Raw genomic sequence first — 18,557 nt, forward strand, 5'->3', positions numbered from 1 at the left:
GGCAAGTCTAAGAGAGGACCAAAGTCCTGGGGGAAAGGATGGGAAGCAAACAAAACTTTTGAGCAAGGGCAGAAGCCCCTAGGACCCCCCCCCCAATCTCTTGTTATATGAGCTCATTAAATCCCTTAGAGTGCAAATTCCCCTGGTTTTTGTTCACTCGGGTGAAATTTGTAGCAATTATATACCACATTCCCTTTTGGCACAAAAATGTTCCTTAAAGCCCTGCATGAAATATCCACCCAGGCAGTTAATAAGCACTACCCATTTCCTTGCTTCAGAGATTTCTGTATCATTAACTGCTAACAAGTCATTTTCAAACATCCACATCCAAACAGGGAACGCACTTAGAGGGTCCCCTGGCATTGAAGAAAAGGCACTGGTGGCTTCAGCGATAAAAGAGCCATCCTTTGTTGCCAGGTAAGTTGTGTCCAAGAATCAAAGGTGAGGGAAACAACAAGGACTTTTTTCTGAGATAAAAAGCAAGAATCCTAGCGAGACTAAACAAATACGACTTGTAGGCCTGGCAATTCCCGGGCTTTTTAAATGGACTGAATCCCTCCAGCTGGCTGTGACTGACAGCTGCCTTAAAGGGAAACTCCCTACTAAATCACCACCACAGGATCCAGGGCCAAGGGCTCTTGAGCTACAGGCGTTTCTGCTCTGGAGATGCCTGGAGGTGAAGCTGAACGGGAAAACGCCTAATGCCTGTGATCAAACTGATTTGACAAGAAGGAAAAACCACACTGTTTGTTTTAGTGGAGAGGCCGATAAGCACTCATCGATGTCACTTCCTACACCGTCCAGTCGGAGCCTAGTGTTTCCCGCTGCTTTTGCAGGAAACAAGAGAAAAAGCAGAAAGACTAGCTGGCTGCAGCTCCAGATTAATCTGTGCTGTTCAGTGTGAGTTAGAGGAGTTCCAGCTCTGGCCGCCTGTGTCGCTTCCCAGGCTCTTCTCTCCAACCGGATTCACTGCTGGGTGAGGTGAGGAGGAGGAGGAAAGAGCACATCCCCAGGTCTGACACAGGTTGTCCGGCTTGCATCTCTATCATGGCCTTCTAGCCATGGCAACACAGACCCAGCCCAGTCATTTGCTACCTGGGCTTTCTTGCAAGAGGCCAAAACTCGTCTTGTTATTATTCTCCAGGGGTAGGCAGCTTAAAGCCCATGGGCCGGATCCGGCCCAATCGCCTTCTCAATCCGGCCTGTGGACGGTCCGGGAATCAGTGTGTTTTTACATGAGTAGAATGTGTCCTTTTATCTAAAATGCACCTCTGGGTTATTTGTGGGGCCTGCCTGGTGTTTTTACATGAATAGAATGTGTACTTTTATTTAAAAAGCATCTCTGGATTATTTGTGGGGCATAGGAATTCGTTCATTTCCCCCCACAAAATATAGTCCAGCCCACCACATGGTCTGAGGGACGGTGGACTGGCCCACGGCTGAAAAAGGTTGCTGACCCCTGTTCTTCTCTGTCTCCCCTTTCCCCAGAGGAAATCCTGGTAGGGTTCATTTCCTCCAGACTTGACAGGAGTGGGGGAGAGTGTCTCTGCTTTAAGGCCAAAGTGTGGAAGCAGAGCAGAGGCCTGGGAGAGTCTGGGGTGGGCAGAGGAAGGCAGGTTGGCCTGGTCATGATTGTCAAAGGCAGCCTGTCTTAGCACACTTGGGACAGTTGTCCAGCTCCTGGCCTTAGCCTTCCTTGTGGAGTTTTTTTTTTGGGGGGGGGGGGCGTACAAGGAATGGGAGATGAGATCCAATTTCTTCCTTGTCACCAGATGGGTCTCCCATATTTATAGAAAAGGGCTTGGAAGCGGATACAGTCGCACCTTGGGAGTCGAACGGAATCCATTCTGGAAGTCCGTTTGATTTCCAAAACGTTCAGAAACCAAATTGCGGCTTCTGATTGGCTGCAGGAGCTTCCTGAAGCCACTTGGAAGCCCCGTTGGACTTCTGGGTTCCAAAAGAACATTCACAAACCGGAACAATCACTTCCGGGTTTGTGGCGTTGGGGAGCCAAAATGTCTGAGTTCCAGGGCGTTCGGGATCCAAGGTACAGCTGTATTAGCATATTGGTTAAGATTATACAGTGGTACCTCGGGTTACATACGCTTCAGGTTACAGACTCCGCTAACCCAGAAATAGTACCTCGGGTTAAGAACTTTGCTTCAGGTTGAGAACAGAAATCGTGCTCCGGCGGCGCGGCGGCAGCAGCAGGAGGCCCCATTAGCTAAGTGGTGCTTCAGTTTAAGAACGGACCTCCAGAACGAATTAAGTTCTTAACCCGAGGTACCACTGTATTGGCTCTGTGCTGTTGCTAAGGGTTGCCAGACCTCCAGGTCTGACCAAAACTCTTCAGGTTTCAAGTATATATAGTCCTCAGGAGCTGGCTGCAAATTAAACATAGACACTTGGAGGGAGGTGTGTGTGGCAGGTCTGCCTTCCTCCACTCCCCTTTCCCAATTTACCTGCATCTTCAGGGCCAACCTTGTGACATCACCAGGGGCTGCCCCTAAGTCTCAGGTTTGGGTCCTGAAATCATAGGGCAGACGGGACGTCCCTGATGTAGAGAAGCCGTCCCAGTTTCTGATTTGATCCCGGAATGTCCCACTTTTCTTAGGATGTCACTATTTCCATTGGAGAAATGTGGGAGGGTATGGGCATTATCTGGCCTCCAAGCCAACTGAAGGCAGCCCTGTATAGGAAAGTGGTTTTTAAAAATGTTTTTTTTATTTTTTAATGTATTATTATTTATTTTTATATATGTTGGAAGCTGCCCAGAGTGGCTGGGGCAACCCAGTGAGATGTGTTGGGTAGGGAACAGGACGTCCCTATTTTCATCGGATAAAGGTTGGAGGGTATATCCGGGTCTCAGTTGCTCCTGCCATAGTTGTTGCCCGGAACACATTCTTTAAGCATGGTCAAAAGGGCAGTTGTTGTGGCCAAATGGCAGGAGAGTGAAGCCAGGACACATGTCCTAGCCCAGTTGTCTACAACTCCCTTGAGCCCCACCCAGTTGCAGTCCAAAGCAGCAGTTCAGTGAAGGCTGTCCTAGCTGATCAAGTGGCCTTTCTGCAGCTTTCGTGCCTGCTGACCACATCAGGACCACATGGCTCTGAATCTGGCCCATTGCAAACTGTTTTCAGCAGTAGCATTAAGGAGAGTCTTATGCAGAAATCTTTCATGTTCATGCTTTTTGGGTATGTGTGGTTTGTTTGTTTTTTGCATGTTTTGTGTTTGCTTTAATTAGTTATGTTCTGTTTTCTACCGTCACCACCCCACGCATTGCCTCCAAGGTTCTTCTCAGGAAAATGTGGACTTCCTAGCTTCCCCTTTCTCACCCAGTTGTCTAAGGCCAGAAGCTGCAAGCATTCTCTCCAGCATCTCCTCCCTGCATCCTTTTTCCTTCTGCAATGAGGAAGGGGGTTGTTTTATAAAAGCAGGTGATGGCTCTGTCTTCAGTTAACTAGTTTCACACACAGAAGAAATGGTCACCTCTCTTCTGGCTTTGTAATTACAAGATCCTATTTTTGGCCACTTGATTGCACCAACAGAAAAGAGCAAATCCGGAAATAGAGTAAACCTCACAGGAATGTAGGAAAGGGCCTGGGACTCTTGCCATATAACAAATCATAATATTGACCCATCTAGATCTCCATGTTGGCTCTTCTGACTGACAGCACTGCTCAAGTATGGAAGCCTGAGTTTTTTTGTACCTTAAAAAAAAAATCCTATCATTTAAATGCATTGCCTGCTTCTTGCCCCTCAGGCTCTTGGAGGCAGATGTAAACAAGAGCCCAGACTTTGGGAGGAGGGAGCAAAGAATCCCTGCTGCCACCATGGCCAAGATGCACTGCGCTTTCTCTTTCTCTCTCTCTCTCATTTGTATAAGCCTCCTCTGGCAGCTACAACAGACGGGTCTCCGAAGGACACTCTCTGGAAAGGGCAGGTTCGCCAGGTTGCATATGGCTGTTATGAATCAAACATGACAGACGGTGCCCAGGCAGTAAGCCTCTTCCATGAAGTCAGGTGCCTTCTTATCAGCTGGCCTTCGGAAGCAACAGTGGGGAATACGATATTTTAAGCACAAGGAAGCAAAAGTTATGGCTAAGTGCCTGGTGTGCAAGGAGTCAGATGAGCTGATTTCTAGCGTCAGAGCCATCCTCTTCCCTGTTAGGAAGTGCCAGTCTTCACTTGGCATTTAAATAAATAAAACCCAGATCACAAAAAAGACAGGTAAAACACACAAGGGGAAAATGACAATTAATATTCTAGTGAATATTACGGTAGCCAACACAAGTTGAGAAATACATCCCGACCCATCAACGCCCCCTGGTGAGTGTACCCAAACAGGAGCTGTCCTGTTGCGAACAGCTGGAGTTGGGTGGGCAGAGCTGTGAAAGGCACAGAAGCTGGGAAACAGTTTCACCTGGATGTAAGGCAGTAATGTAAACACTCCTCTGCTTGATGCCTGGCGATGGCTCCCTTGCCTTGCCACTTGTGTGCTGCAACCTTGTACTCTTTTTTTGTGAGGGATGATGAGTCTGGAAGGGGTGGGGATCCGAGCCCCCCAGGAGATAAAGGGCAGCTGTGTGCCTCTGTGCCCAGATGAGGAAGGGGCTCCCTAGCCCAGCCCTGTCGCCAGCCCGCCCGAGGCACACCTGCCCCACCTGTCAAGAGAGCAAACAGGTGACACGTAAGCTGCCGGCTGGGCTGTGTGCGAAGCAGGTGGGGCCCCTCCGGCTGCTGTTCCTCCGCTAGTTGGGCTGGGGAGAATGTGCCTTGGGCGAGAGCACGCTGCTGCTGCTGTTGTGGTGTTGCTGTCCGAGAGGTGAGTGGCTTTTCCTTTCTGGGGTGATGGCTGGGGTGCAGTCCAGGGGAGCAGCAGTCGGCAGGGGTGGGGACATGGCTTGAGGCAGGTTGGTGCTGAAAGTGATCATTTACCTGGTCAGTTGTTAGTCAACACCTGGGGGGGGAGGGAGGGGACTCTGCTGCTGGGGATTCAAGCTCATTTTGAAAAGGTGGCTTTCCTGATCCTGACCTCTGCCTTCCAGCTGTGCTGTTTTTCAGTGCAGGAACTTCCATTTGTGTTATTTGGATGTAAGAATGAGCTGCAGAGAGCCCCCAAGCAGAGGTCTGGCCTTTCCCCTCAAGGCCAGCAGCTCTCCTTCAGCAAGCAGCAAGCCACACAGCTCTACCCTGGAAGACCCGGGGTGCCCTTGGGCAGGCTAGGAACTTGGAGTCACCCCCCCCCCATGCATGCCTTTTAAAACGAGACTGCCTGAACTCAAGCTGTCTGCCCCAACCCATCCAGTGTTCTCCAGATGTTTTGGATGATAGTTGCTGCAGCTGCAGGATCTGGTGTCCCAAATATCAGTAGAGCACCAGGTTAGGAAAGGCCTGCCTAAAGCAAGGGATTACCGTATTTAACGGGGTCTAACACACCATTGAAGGGACACGGGTGGCACTGTGGGTTAAACCACAGAGCCTAGGATTTGCCAATCAGAAGGTTGGCGGTTCGAATCCCTGCGACGGGGTGAGCTCCTGTTGCTCGGTCCCTGCTCCTGCCAACCTAACAGTTCTAAAGCACGCAGTGCAAGTAGATAAATAGGTACCGCTCCGGCGGGAAGGTAAACGGCGTTTCCGTGTGCTGCTCTGGTTTGTCAGAAGCGGCTTAGTCATGCTGGCCACATGACCCGGAAGCTGTATGTCGGCTCCCTCGGTCAGTAAAGCGAGATGAGCGCTGCAACCCCAGAGTCGGTCACGACTGGACCTAATGATCAGGGGTCCCTTTACCTTTAACACACCATTGAATCCAATGCGCGTCTCAATTTTCAGAACCTTGAAACTAAAAAAAGTACCGTAATTGCTGGCAAATGTAAATGTGCATTGAATCCTAATGCTCACCTTAATTTTTGCAATGTAATTAGGCCAAAAAAGCTGAGCATTAGATTGGAGTAAATACCGTATGTGCAACCAGCTTAACACTGGTGCAAATTGTGTACAGGTGCAGCAGCAGCAGCACATAGGCCAGATGTTGAGGGGTTAATTCTAGCCACTTCTAGCAAAATGTTCAGGTCAGGGAGAAGCAGCAGGCAGAGCAGAGTGCTGCTGACTATGGCTGGGACCGTTTGCCTTGTAGCCTCCCAAGAGCCATGTTTTGTCCCTTTCTGGAATCCCAGGTTTGGCCATCAGTGGAAATCTGCTTTATGTGGCCGCTGCACACAGAGCTGGTCCATGTGCTGGCGCTGGTCCATTCTCAGGGCAGAACTTCTTGTGCACTGCTGCAAACCCTCCCCAATGGGAGGCTGGCTTGGCATGTGATGAGTCCAATAGCAGCCTCTGCTCCTGCACGGCTCCAGTTTGCACCATGCAGGCCTTGCAAATGGCCACTGTGTGCTCAGATGGTCCTGCGGGTCCTCCTTTAGTCTTATGCGATGCTGCTCCAAGGATTCTGCCTGGCCAAACCCTCCCTGAAGTGGAGGCTCTTCCAGGTCTTCTTGTGCCATCTGCACCTTGTTTATGTCCTCCTGAAGGTATAGATTGCTATTCTAATAGGCATTCGGTGGAGTGTGTGATGACATTTGCAAAAATGCTGTAGATGGTCATCATGCTGACTAACCCGCCTGCTGAAATCCTGCCTGGGCTTTGCTGCTGTTCTTGTGGAAGGGCTCCTGGGCTGTTCAGCTTTAACCTAAATAGACTAAGGGTGGAGACCGCTTCTTAAATATTTGTGCAGGGAGGAGGAGGAGGAGGATGAAGCTTAACCCTGCAGGACAACAATAGTCTTGCTGCCTCTCTTATCTGTGCCAACCTTCCTAGGGAGAGATTTTCAGCTGGTTTCCTCTCAGGGATTGTCATGCCAAGGCATCAGTGAGGTGTTGTCTTTTCTTTTTTCCTAAATAGCCTATCTAGCCCTCAGCCTGCCTTAACAGCCCCATCTCCCTGCTCACCCCTTTCCATAGGTAGAACAGCTTGTTCAGTAGTAGACTATTTTTGTATTTTCTCAACTGCCTTGAGCGCTGTGTTCTGAAGACAGGAATGACAGGTAGGAATTGTAAAAATAAATCATGAAAACCCGTGCAGGTTGGAAGTACAGGTCAGCACAATTTAGCTCCGTTACCATCAGCTGAAAACCTATAAAAAGCACCTTGGCATCATTTCCCCTGACTTTAAAGTTCCTTCTTCCCAAATCGGGCTGAAACACAGTCAATAAGCCTAGGCCAGGCAGCCTCATCTGTGGTATAATGTGATGCGGAGAGGGAGAGAGAGAGAGAAAGTGGACCATGTTAGGGATGTAAAAAGGTAAAGGGGCCCCTGACCATTAGGTCCAGTCACAGACAACTCTGGGGTTGCGGTGCTCATCTCGCTTTATTGGCTGAGGGAGCCGGCGTACAGCTTCCGGGTCATGTGGCCAGCATGACTAAGCCGCTTCTGAAACACCGTTTATCTTCCCGCTGGAGCGGTACCTATTTATCTACTTGCACTTTGACGTGCTTTCGAACTGCTAGGTTGGCAGGAGATTAGGGATGTACTGGCTCCCTAATACCCCTGTCCATGCAGAAGTCCATTAAATGGTGAGCACCAGTTGCTACTTCTTAATAACGTTTATCAAGTGACTTCATCGGACGACCTGTTTATTGAGTGTTCACCCTGACTTGCCCTGCACAAAACACATGTGGGGGTTAGACTATGTCCCGTCTTTACTAAGCGTTTATTCTGATTTGTATGTGGGGAGGTTATACAACAGGGAGTGTTCGTCCCAATTTGCTGTGTTTTCCCACCAATCCTTTGTTCATCCCACGCTTTATAGTGTGTTTGCCGCCCACTTTCCCAACACCCCAAAGCCAGGGTTTTATTTAATTAAAACAAAAAGTTTGTTGTGTTAGGATGACAGAGTGCTTTAATCCACTTTTATTCCAAAAAACCCCCTAAATTCCCAGCATGCACTTGAATTCCTCCTGCAAAATACTGACAGTCTGGAGGCGAGCAAGGATAATACCAAGCTTAATTACACCTTTTGTACCAAGAGTATGCAAAGCTTGTTCTCATGCCAACACTTTATCTGGGGTTTTTAAAAAACCAAATGTTACCTGGTGTGTGTGTGTGTGTGTGTGTGTGTGTGTGTGTGTGTGTGTGTGTGTGTGTTGGGGGTTAGGGGCTGGGGGTGGTTGACAACCAGGCTACCTGCACCAGGCATCTCCTGTCATGTGTACTTGAGTCCTGTGATGGAGTAATTTTCCCATGCCTATTCAGAAAACTTTGTCACTGAAGGAGGAATCTGAATCAGAGTCTGGATTTTGGCTTCTGCAGCCACGATGTTTTCCTTATATGTGCTTGGGGTGGAGTGGACAGATGGACACCTGTGTCATGTACAGTATGAAGACTTTCCTGGTTCTGTGCATGTATGTAAATCTATTGCAAGTTACATCTTCCCAACATGTTCTGCATAGGAATCTTGTGTGCACAGTCTTCTTCACACACAGAGCACTATGCACTGTTCTTTTCGGGGGAAATGTCGCATGTGCTTAGATTGGGCTCCATGGAGGAGATGCTGTGAGTCTGGACAGTTGATAGCTGGGATTTCAGAGAATGCAATATATAGTTACTGGGAAATGAAAGCTGCTCCCTTCCTCTTCCTCCCCTCCCCTCTGTCTCACCCCAAAGGCTGTCCTCAGAGTTCTCACGATGTCTGATGGGGACTACGATTACCTAATCAAATTCTTAGCCCTGGGCGATTCTGGTGTGGGGAAGACCAGTTTCCTTTATCAGTACACAGATGGCAAATTCAATTCCAAATTCATAACAACTGTTGGCATCGACTTCCGGGAAAAGAGGGTGGTAAGTTCTCACCATTTTCTACCTCTCCATTTGGGGGGGGGGGGAAGACTCACTTTCAGCTACCTTTCAGAAAACTGTGATCAGAACTCAGACCTGACCCAGTTTTCCCTGAACCTGGCAGGGCGTGTAGATTCCTGGTCCTTCTTGGACATAAACAGGTGAGAAGCAGAGGAGGAGAAGGGATGAGGCCTGCAGGTCTGCACTTTGGAGGTGGCTAATATTTATGGGGGAGTCATCCATTAGCTCACCCCAAGTGCAGCTTATACTGACTTTGCAAATCGCGCTTTTTATTTTTCACAGCCGCTTGCAAAATGCGACAGCCTTGATTTTGCCTTTAGTGACCTTTTTAGCAGTTTGGCCAAATGGGCTTGGGTGCCATTTCTGAAGAGCGCCCTCTCCACAGGCCTCTTTCAGTGGTGCTCTTCTACAACCACCTCCTTCTGTCCTTGCAGGCCTGGTGGCAGACAGCGTGGGCTAGTGAACCAAAACAAGTTTCGCTTTTAGTTTCAAGGAATGAGGACAATCTGGGGAAGGGGCAATTCCCATCCCCAGTCCAGTCCACATAGATTTCCTGCCGCCACCACCACCATCCACCTCCCTTCAGCTTCTACCCACCCACCTGTGCAGTTCTGTCGGTTGTAGGAAGTCTCTAGGAAAGGGCCTGGGGCTTTTGTTTGCAAGGAAGATGGTGGCTTTGGTCAGCTCATTCTGTAGCAGAACAGTCCATGAGATTCCCTGTAACTCCCACAAGAAGTGGTGGACTCTCCTTCCGTGGAGGTTTTTCAGCAGAAGTTGGATGGCCCCCTGTCATGGATGATCTAGTTGAGAGTCCTGCATTGCAGATGACCTTCAAGGTACCTTGTAGCTCTATAATGCTATGATTTGGTGGTTTCACCACATCGCTTCATGCAAACAATCTGGTCCTAATAACTTCAAACTCCTCTGTAAATTCAAAGCCACTTGTTCCTGCCCAGCCATGGGCCTCAAAGGGCTTATCCACTCTTCCTCTTGTCCTGCTACTCCCCCCTCCCACTGGAAAAACGTTCTTTAGCTCTCAGTCGGAGCAAATGGCAATTCAGGTTTTCTCTGGATGGACGTTTGCTTCAATTTAGAGAGAGAGTCAGTTTTCCCTGGGAAAGGAGCAGGGCAAGGGGGAAGCTGCCCTTGCTCTCTAGGCATGGGACAAGCGCAAGTCTGGATGAGCCCAAAGTCAGCTGGGCCCTCCTGCTGTTCTGACCTTCTGATGGTCTCAGCCATTCCCCAACCCACCTGGGAGCAATGAGGTTGCATCATCCTACTAAGCTGGGCAGCACAAACTGCATTAAAATAAAAGAGAGCTGCTGGGAATGAGAAAATTAGGCATGCAGAAATCTGTTTGTTTTTCCTGAAGCCTCGTCTGCTGTCATTGTTAGAACAAGCTTCCTGGAAGTCCCTTTCCAGGCTGCTGCTGCTGCCCTTTGACTTCTTTTCTGTCCCCAACAGAAGCAGAAGTAGCTATCTCCTTTCCACGTACCTCTTCCAGCTGCAGCCTCTGCCTGCCTGGTTTTCCATATATTAATATCCCGTCCCTGCCTATAATGAGATCAATTTGACACTGTCCGGGTGCCTGCCTTTCCTACTTGCTGCTAGCAATCAATGCCAGCCTGCCAGGAGAAAAGGTGCAGCTAAATTGCCAGTGTCTTTCTTATCTGATTGTACTTTTTGCAGTTACACTGAAATCTAAGCAATCAAAATCAGGTTCCACACGTTTTGGATTTATTTACTACCCAGCCACCATTTGCAGTCACCACTGATGGCTCCATTTGTGTGCCCGAAAACATGGGGCGGCATGTGTGTGTGGATTGGGGCACCTCTAATGTCTACCACTTAAATGTTTTGTGATTAAGCAACCTATGAATCTTTCTAAATACAGAGATATTGCCTTGGGCATTAGAGCAGGAGGAAGAAGCTGTGTCAGGTCTCCTGGATGCTACTTCTGCCGGCTCCACAGTGCCTGACATTAGAAAACTGCCCTCCTCTTTGGAAATGGGGTTGAAGGGGTCTCCCTGCTTTCACTTGGCTTTGGGGCAGGCTTGCCTGTTCCAAAGCCCAGTGTGATTGGAGGAGCTCCTCCTCTGCTCTCCTTCCCAGGGTTTGGGGCATGGATTCATGGGTTCTCGAATCGCAGTGAGCAGAAACTCTATACAGACGGCAAGCGGATTTGCAGAGGCCTGAGTAACAACATTTCCTAACGAAAACTTCCAGCCGTTTCTGAACGATCATCATTCAGAAATATGCACTGGAAGTGTTTTCAGTCGTGAGTTCTTCCAAGGGCTTCTGCTGCTCGACACTAGAATTGAAATCCTCTGAAAACATCCTGGAAACTGACCAAGCCCACGGGGAGGCCAACTGGGCTTATTTGGGTTTGGCAGCTTGAGTTTTGGACCCTGCAGAAACCCTCACAACAACAGCAGCAGCAGCAGCTCCTGGGGAACAATATTAAAATATTGTATTCATTGTATTTCCTCTCCTAAATTAAATCCAATTACTGGCAGCAGATAAAGCAGACCATAGGTGCAAGCAGCCCAGGAGCAGAGCCACAAAAGCCAGTTCGATACCTGACTCTAAGCCCACAGCCCAGGCTTCCCGAAGACTGAAGGTGTGGGGGGCTCTTTGTGGAGGGAGATCCCCAGAGGTACTCGTCCAATGTCATGCCTTTTTTAAACAGGTGTACCGATCAAATGGGCCGGATGGCATTAGTGGTCGAGGACAGAGAATACATCTCCAGCTGTGGGACACAGCTGGGCAAGAAAGGTAAGGGATACAAAGAAGAAATAGAGCCAGACTGAAAATATAAGAGTTTCAGAAAATCCTTCTAGTTGACCATCCTTTTCTTGCAGTGGCCAATAGGTCTCTCTGACTTTGGGTCCCCCCCCCCTGCATCAACTAGGAAGGCTGTAGCCTCTGTCCCTGCAGATGAGATGTGCCCCCCTGAGCACAAGTAGCTCCTGACCACCTCCATTCATTTTTCTAATCACATTCGTTTCATTCATTTTCCTAATCTCCCTTTAAAGTCATCCATGTTTGTGGCCCTCACTGCATCCTATGTATATGCTTCATTACTGACATTTTTATTGTTGCTTTGAGATGTTTCTAGGAAGTGAATCTTAAATGAAATGAAATAAATAAATAAAACAAATCAACTTGTAGGAGCAAATTCCAGAATTTAATCATGAGCTGCTTCCTTTTGTCTGCCCTGGATCTCCCATCAGTCAACAGAAACAAATGATTCTGAGGTCTAATATTATGAAGGGGAAGAAAAACATCTGCCTCTATTCCTTTCTCCACATTATCCATCATTTTAAACACCTCTAAGCTCGCCCACCCCCCTCAGTAAGTTGTCCTTTATCCTAACTTGACCTCTGTGGCAGCTTTTCTTCTGTTGTTGACAATTGGCCAAAATGCCTTTGCTAAGAGGTGTTTTGAGACACTAAAGCCCCTCCCCAAGAGTCCCTCTGTTCCTTTCAGATTACTTTAGACTTGGACCATAGTAATTATATCGAGAATTCTGGCTCCTTTGAAGTCAGTGGTAAAATGCATCAGACTAATAACTTCCCTTATTGCAGGTCCTTGTTTATTCTTGGCTAAAAGAATATCTTTGCTTTTCGTCCTTGCAGGTTTCGTAGCTTGACGACCGCCTTCTTCCGAGATGCAATGGGCTTCCTTCTCCTCTTTGATTTGACCAACGAGCAAAGTTTCCTCAACATCAGAAACTGGATGAGTAAGAGGCTGTCTTCCCGCACTCCTCATTAGGCGGCTGCCTTTTCCCAGTATGACCCCTGTGGGTGTGGGGCTGTAGAGAGCGATGGGCCCATAATTCACCCTGGCCCTGCAGCCAGTGGGGAACACCCCAAAAGTCAGCATGGAACAAGTCTGGATCCATTATTTTGGGCCATTAACAAAATGTGGGCCTGTAGGGATTTCTTCTTCTTCAACAGCCCTATAGGAAGCAATGAGACACTGAGGCACAAGCGGGCACACGTCCAGGAGGAAGAATAATGCCCCCCGGTTGGTAGTGTCTGCCCCCAACCCTGATCACCTTCCCCACTGTTGTCCCCTTGGCGTGCAAGGTTGAATCCAAAGCAGCAGTCTTTTGGTTTTCTGTGGGGGTGTATTTTCAAACAGTGTTCTTAACGTGAACCGTCTGTGAAGGAGGCAAAAGATGAAAAGTCCTGGCGAACAAAGCCTTTTCTTTCTGCTGCCCAAGCAAAGCTTGGAGGCAGATGCTGTCTTGGCTGGGGACATTCCACAGCTGTCCTCCGTGGCATTTAATTTCATTGTACACAGGTTGTACATTGACAATAAAGGTATTACAGTGGTGCCTCGCAAGACGAAAAGAATCCATTCTGTGATTCTCTTCGTCTAGCGGTTTTTTCGTCTTGCGAAGCAAGCCCATTGACGGATTAGCGGATTAGCGCTATTAGCGGCTTCTAGCGGCTTTTAGCAGCTTATCTGCTGATCGGATCAGCTGATAAGCGGCTTAGAAAAGGGGGGAGGGAAAAAACCCCGCAGGAACTTGCAAGGCATTGTTGTCTTGCGAAGCAAGCCCATAGGAAATTCGTCTAGCGGGTTTTCCGTCTTGCGAGGCATTCGTCTTGCGGGGCACCACTGTATTATTAATTGGGTTCCTGTGGTGGGCAGGGCAGGTTTTTTTTTGTAAGAAGCATGTCATGCCCCAGCCTCAGATTTCTGTCTGGGGTCTTTCTGTCCCTACCTGCACAGGAACCTCCAGAGGCACTTTTCTGACTTTCTCAGCTGAACTCAGTGAAGGCTGAACAGCTTTCAGCCGTCCACCCTGGCAAGGGGTGAAGAGGCCCTTGCCCTAACTGCGTCTGTGTTACCTCGCTGCCTCCAGGCTGCCCTCTGAAACGCTTCCCTTTGCATTGTTGGGTCCTGTGGGTGCAGCAGCAGCACCCAGTGCATTTGCTTGGGTTCCTGGAGAGGAGGGTGGTCACTGCATCCATGGACTCATGTCCCCCTCTACTAGCACCAAGCCTAGTCCAGATTCACAAGGGTGACAGGCTGAATTCTTGCATGGGAGCAACAGGACACCTTCGGGTGCCCATGGAGGGGACTGGGTGTGTGACAGTCACAGGTAGGGAGAATTCACCGTAAGGTAAGAATGGAGGGATCTGTGCAGGAAGGCCATAGAGTGCTCTGCTTTCGCCATGTCTCTGGCTGTTGCAGCAAGTGAGCCTGGCATTTCCCTTTTCCTGTTACTGTTAGGCCAGTTGCAAACCCACGCCTATTGTGAAAACCCCGATGTGGTCCTGTGCGGAAACAAAAGCGACCTGGAAGAGCAGCGGGTGGTGAAAGAAGAGGAGGCAAAGGAACTTGCAGAGAAGCATGGGCAAGTCACATCCTCCCCGTTATTCTTGCGGTTTGGGCAGAGCGGTGGCTGCCTCCTGGAGAGGCTGGAGGGAGTTCCTCTAAGGAGCTGCTTAACAGAAAAACTGGTGACCTGGTACTCCTCAGGCAGATGGAAATAATCCTTCAGAGCCCAGGATCCTTTCTCAGTCCCTTTGCCCCCACCCTCCACTGCCTTTTTTTTTTTCTTTTCAGGGCATCTGCACAGGTATTCCTGTATCTTTGTGTGCACACCTTAAAAAACAACAACTCCTCCCAGGAAGTGCGCAAGAGCAAACGTTACCCACCTTAGTTTTCATGTTTCATTTGGGGAAATGGAATCTTGTTGGGGGCGGTGATGTCACAATCTATTTCCATGTGTTGTTTTAATTTTTTAATACGGAGGTCTTGTGCAAGAGTGATATTTACCTGACTGAGCCTTGCACAAGAGTGATAAAGAAGCTATTATTTTATTTTACTTTAATTTTAAATATTGTGGCAGCCCTTGATGCTCCAGAATGGGTGAGTGTTGGTGGGGGAACCCCCGAAGACATTAGAAGAAAACTCTTCCTGGTGCCAATGAGTCCCACCCCATTGACTGGGGATTCATTGCAGGCAAAAGGAAGGATGGTTTCGTGAGGAAGACCCTCCCCTCCACCTCCAGTGTTCATCCTGAACACTAGTTGCTGGGGGGATGACAGCAGTGGGAGACCCGGGTGAAAGAAAGCCTAGTTTCACCCCTGCCTTGGGGCACTGAGCAGAACTGGGAGCAGGCTGGCTCCTCCTTCCCGTGGAGGGGTGGGTCTGGGTGGGAGCCCAGAGGACTCTGCCAGTCTTGTTGGCAATTGTGCAGGGAATGCGGTGCCAGAAGCTCCTGCTCTCCACTCCCAAGTGAGGGAGGTGAACCCAAAGGTCAGACTCTGGCCTGCATGAATGGACTGTTTGGTATAGAAATTGCAGCCAAGTGAAAAAGTAGCAAGGAAGTGGCCTGCAAAATCAGCCACCTCTTGAGCACCACCAGCTGGAGAATATGAGGACCTGCTTTTGCCCAGTCCTCCTGCAGAAGACGGTCATCCCCCTGCCCTTTGAAAAGCCCTGTTTATTCAGCAGCGTTTGTCCTGATTTACTTGCTCAAAACTTACATGGAGGTTAGATTATTGCACATTTATTCTGATCTGCTTGTGTTTATATGCCCTCCCATTTTCCACCCCCCACTTTTCATCCCCTCGCTTTCTGAGGTCAGATTCTTTTTTAAAGTGGATTTGTTTTGCTCGGGCAACAGGGAGCTTTAATTCACTTATAGCCGGGCAAAGCTAAAGTTCTGGTATCCTTCCTGTGAAAGAGTGACTGTCCAGAAGCAGCCCTTGTGAGTGCTTCCGATAAAAATTGTGTTCTGAGAAGCCAAGCAGGCCTTAATTCTCCTTTCCTTCCTGAGAGCCGCCATTATCTCAGAATGGCACAGCTCCGCAGAGTAAACCTTTCTGATGCCTTCTTTCCAGGATCCCTTATTTTGAAACGAGTGCTGCCAATGGGGCCAACGTGAGCAAGGCCATTGAGACGCTTCTGGACCTCATCATGAAGCGAATGGAACGGTGTGTGGACAAGTCCTGGATCCCAGAAGGGGTAGTGCAGCCTAATGGGCACAGCTCCACAGAGCAGCTCAGTGAGGAAAAAGAGAAAAGCAAGTGTAGCTGCTGATCGCTAGAGACGTGACTGCGACATTTTAAATTAAGCTATGATGATATTGTGGCTGAAGCTTAATATGAATAATTTTTGGACCACCTTCTCTATACGTAGATGTAGATGTGTGATGATCAGCTCTGCTAAGCACCAGTTTACTATCAAACAACACCAACTTGTGCTTTGCAGCCGTTTCCCTTTATTAGTTACTAGCTAGGCTGGCCTAAGTTTTCAGGATTTAGACTGGCTGCTTAACAGCAAGTGCTGTTTCCTCTAAGGACCTAAATTCCCTTGTTGCAACAACAGAAATGGGTGGGTGGGCTGAATTGGCCAGAGGAAGCAAGTAATTTGTTCTTCGTTACTGGAAATGTTCTGTATTTTAATGCGTTAAAAATAGATAAATAAATCCTTTGTTATCAATAATAGGGAACCGGCATCCCATCTCCACCTCCGGATGTTGCTAGACTAACAATTCCCATCATCCCTGACTCTGCTGTTGAGGCTGATGGGCGCTGCAGTCCAGCAACATCTGAAGGACAACTGCTCCCCTATCTGTGGTTTTTAGAGACATCAAGCTGGCCCTTGGACCAAACCCTGCCACCTTTCAGAGTTAGTATTGCTAGAATCCAGATGTGCTATCCTGCCTAAGTAGGTGGAGCAAGAGTATGTTGCATTGTATACGGATGCAGAAGTGTCATATGTAAATTTTCTTGTTTTGACAGGAATAGAGGGCAAGCTAATGCTTTGTGCTAAATTTCTTTGTTTGGAAAAAGTCTCCTTCACAATCGGACTGAAAATATTATTACTGACTCTTCTGGCGAGGCCTTACTCTGTTAAACTCTTGGCTTATACACCTGCCGTCTCTGTTTTCTTTGCTCCGGTAGAATCCAGACTCATTTGCTGTGATTCTGCAGCTTGCCTGCTTTCGCTGATGCGTGTAATCAAATGGTCTAGATCAGTTTATTTATTCTCGGGCAGAATCAGTACTTTGAACGGGGCTTAGAGCCTCCTGGGAGCACCTCCTGCAAGTGCTTGAAGGGGATGAGAACAACACCAGAAGAGGGGAGGGGGCTTTGCTGTTTGCTTGTGCAAAGTGGGGGTGCAGAGCTACTAACTTTGTCTTACCATGCCGTGCCACTGAACAATCTTCTGAGCACCTACATTTTTCCAACACCTTTTAAAACATCTCGCTCAAAAGCCTTAACAAAGTCTTATTCAGTCTCTGCACACTTAAGTCCCTGCCTCTATCCCATTGCCGGACTTGAAGCTAGCCGCCTTAGCCATGTTTGGGTGTGTGTGTGTCAAATGGTCCCAACACATACAAGCAAAGCATTCCATGCTTCCCTGATGCACCAGCCCTGCCCACCCACCAAACTGCCTAACTGGTTGGTTGTAAGACCTGAGCATTAAGTGTGACTTGCTGTTCACCACTGAGGCCCAGATGCTTGGAGATAATAAACAAAATAAGAAACCCTTACGTGTTTGTGCAACGTGCTCTGCAGGGCTGTCACCCTGATGTTGACAAAATAGCACCCAAAAATCTATTTATGTGAACACCCTGGATATTTTGTTGACCACGTGCTGCAGGTCAAAACCTGCCCTGCCAAATACAGTTTTAATAAGAAAATCTGAATGTATTAAAAGGATACAGTAGTAGCAGTTGGGTAAACTGTGAACATGCTTACATCCAGAAATGCATTCCAGGGGATTAAGGGGAGCTGTTAAGTGTTCTGAGAAATTTGCTGTGCTGTTTTAAAACCCACCTCATGCTCAGGCCTCAAGATGGGACATTCAAGTTTGTGTTGGGGCCTGGAGTGGGGGTATGGAAATATTGGCTCAAATGTCTGCCAATGCCTGAGACGCACAACTGACTGGAGGCTTTTTGCTCTTTAGAAGTGCCTTTGAAAGGACCCAGGACTAGCAAAAGAGCCAGTATTTTTTTAAACAAAGGAGAAATACAACTTCACTTTGTGGAGGAATGTCCTGGAACTCTGCCACCTGTACACTAAGGCTAAAATTACGTCAGTGTAAACGACAGGGATGCATTTTTCTGAAACCAGAGGTGTGTTTTAGATTTGATACAAAAGGCTGAAACAGCCATATTTTTTGACCCGCATGCTATATTTATCGAACTGTATAAATGGAAAATTTATAACTGCCATGTACTGCCATGAAGAGGTATCTCTATTAAAAATGAATTATAGCAGTGGCCTGCATCTTTGACTTATTTGTAGCTGAGATCAGGAATCTGTGCAGAATGATTCAGAAGTTGCACAGGAGACGTTTACGCATCGCTCATCATAAATGTGCTGCACCGAAGAGTCAGCAATGATAATGGGAGTTCTCTGGTGCCCCCTGTTTCTGCACCTCAAGATCCTCCATCATTAGAGAACACCCTGAAATAACTGGAGAGAAAGCAGGGGAAGGCAATTAAGAGCCAAGTCCCTTAGGGACCATGCCTACTGCTCCTCACCCGGGGCTCTCCCCATAGCTGTCAACCGTCCCTTATTTGGCGGGAAACTCCCTTATCCCAGCACCGTGTCCCGCTGCTGTCCCTTATTGATGATGTCCCTGATGCTTGGCAGGCGGTTGGACTCGATGGCCCTTGTGGTCTCTTCCAACTCTATGATTCTATGAAATTTCCCGGGTTTCATGCT

The 18,557-nt window shown here is 48.3% G+C and overlaps 1 protein-coding gene across 3 annotated transcripts in view; it reads left to right on the forward strand.

Annotated features, from left to right (window-relative positions):
• RAB27A (RAB27A, member RAS oncogene family) overlaps positions 1–18,109 on the forward strand; it is a 21,302-nt gene extending 3,193 nt beyond the window's left edge. Inside the window, exons 2-7 of one of the 3 annotated variants that reach the window (XM_081170111.1) lie at positions 336–417; positions 8,662–8,835; positions 11,543–11,628; positions 12,492–12,595; positions 14,101–14,224; positions 15,720–18,109. In XM_081170111.1, the coding sequence (XP_081026237.1) occupies positions 8,683–8,835; positions 11,543–11,628; positions 12,492–12,595; positions 14,101–14,224; positions 15,720–15,918 (666 nt within the window). In that variant the 5' untranslated portion in view covers positions 336–417; positions 8,662–8,682 and the 3' untranslated portion in view covers positions 15,919–18,109. Of the gene's footprint in view, positions 1–335; positions 418–4,801; positions 4,826–8,661; positions 8,836–11,542; positions 11,629–12,491; positions 12,596–14,100; positions 14,225–15,719 lie in introns of those variants that run through there. The other 2 variants (XM_081170113.1, XM_081170112.1) reach the window with 2 other exon arrangements.
• Positions 18,110–18,557: the final 448 nt, after the last annotated feature.

Source organism: Podarcis bocagei, assembly GCF_964188305.1.
Source record: "Podarcis bocagei genome assembly, chromosome: 14".
Lineage (NCBI taxonomy): Eukaryota > Metazoa > Chordata > Lepidosauria > Squamata > Lacertidae > Podarcis > Podarcis bocagei.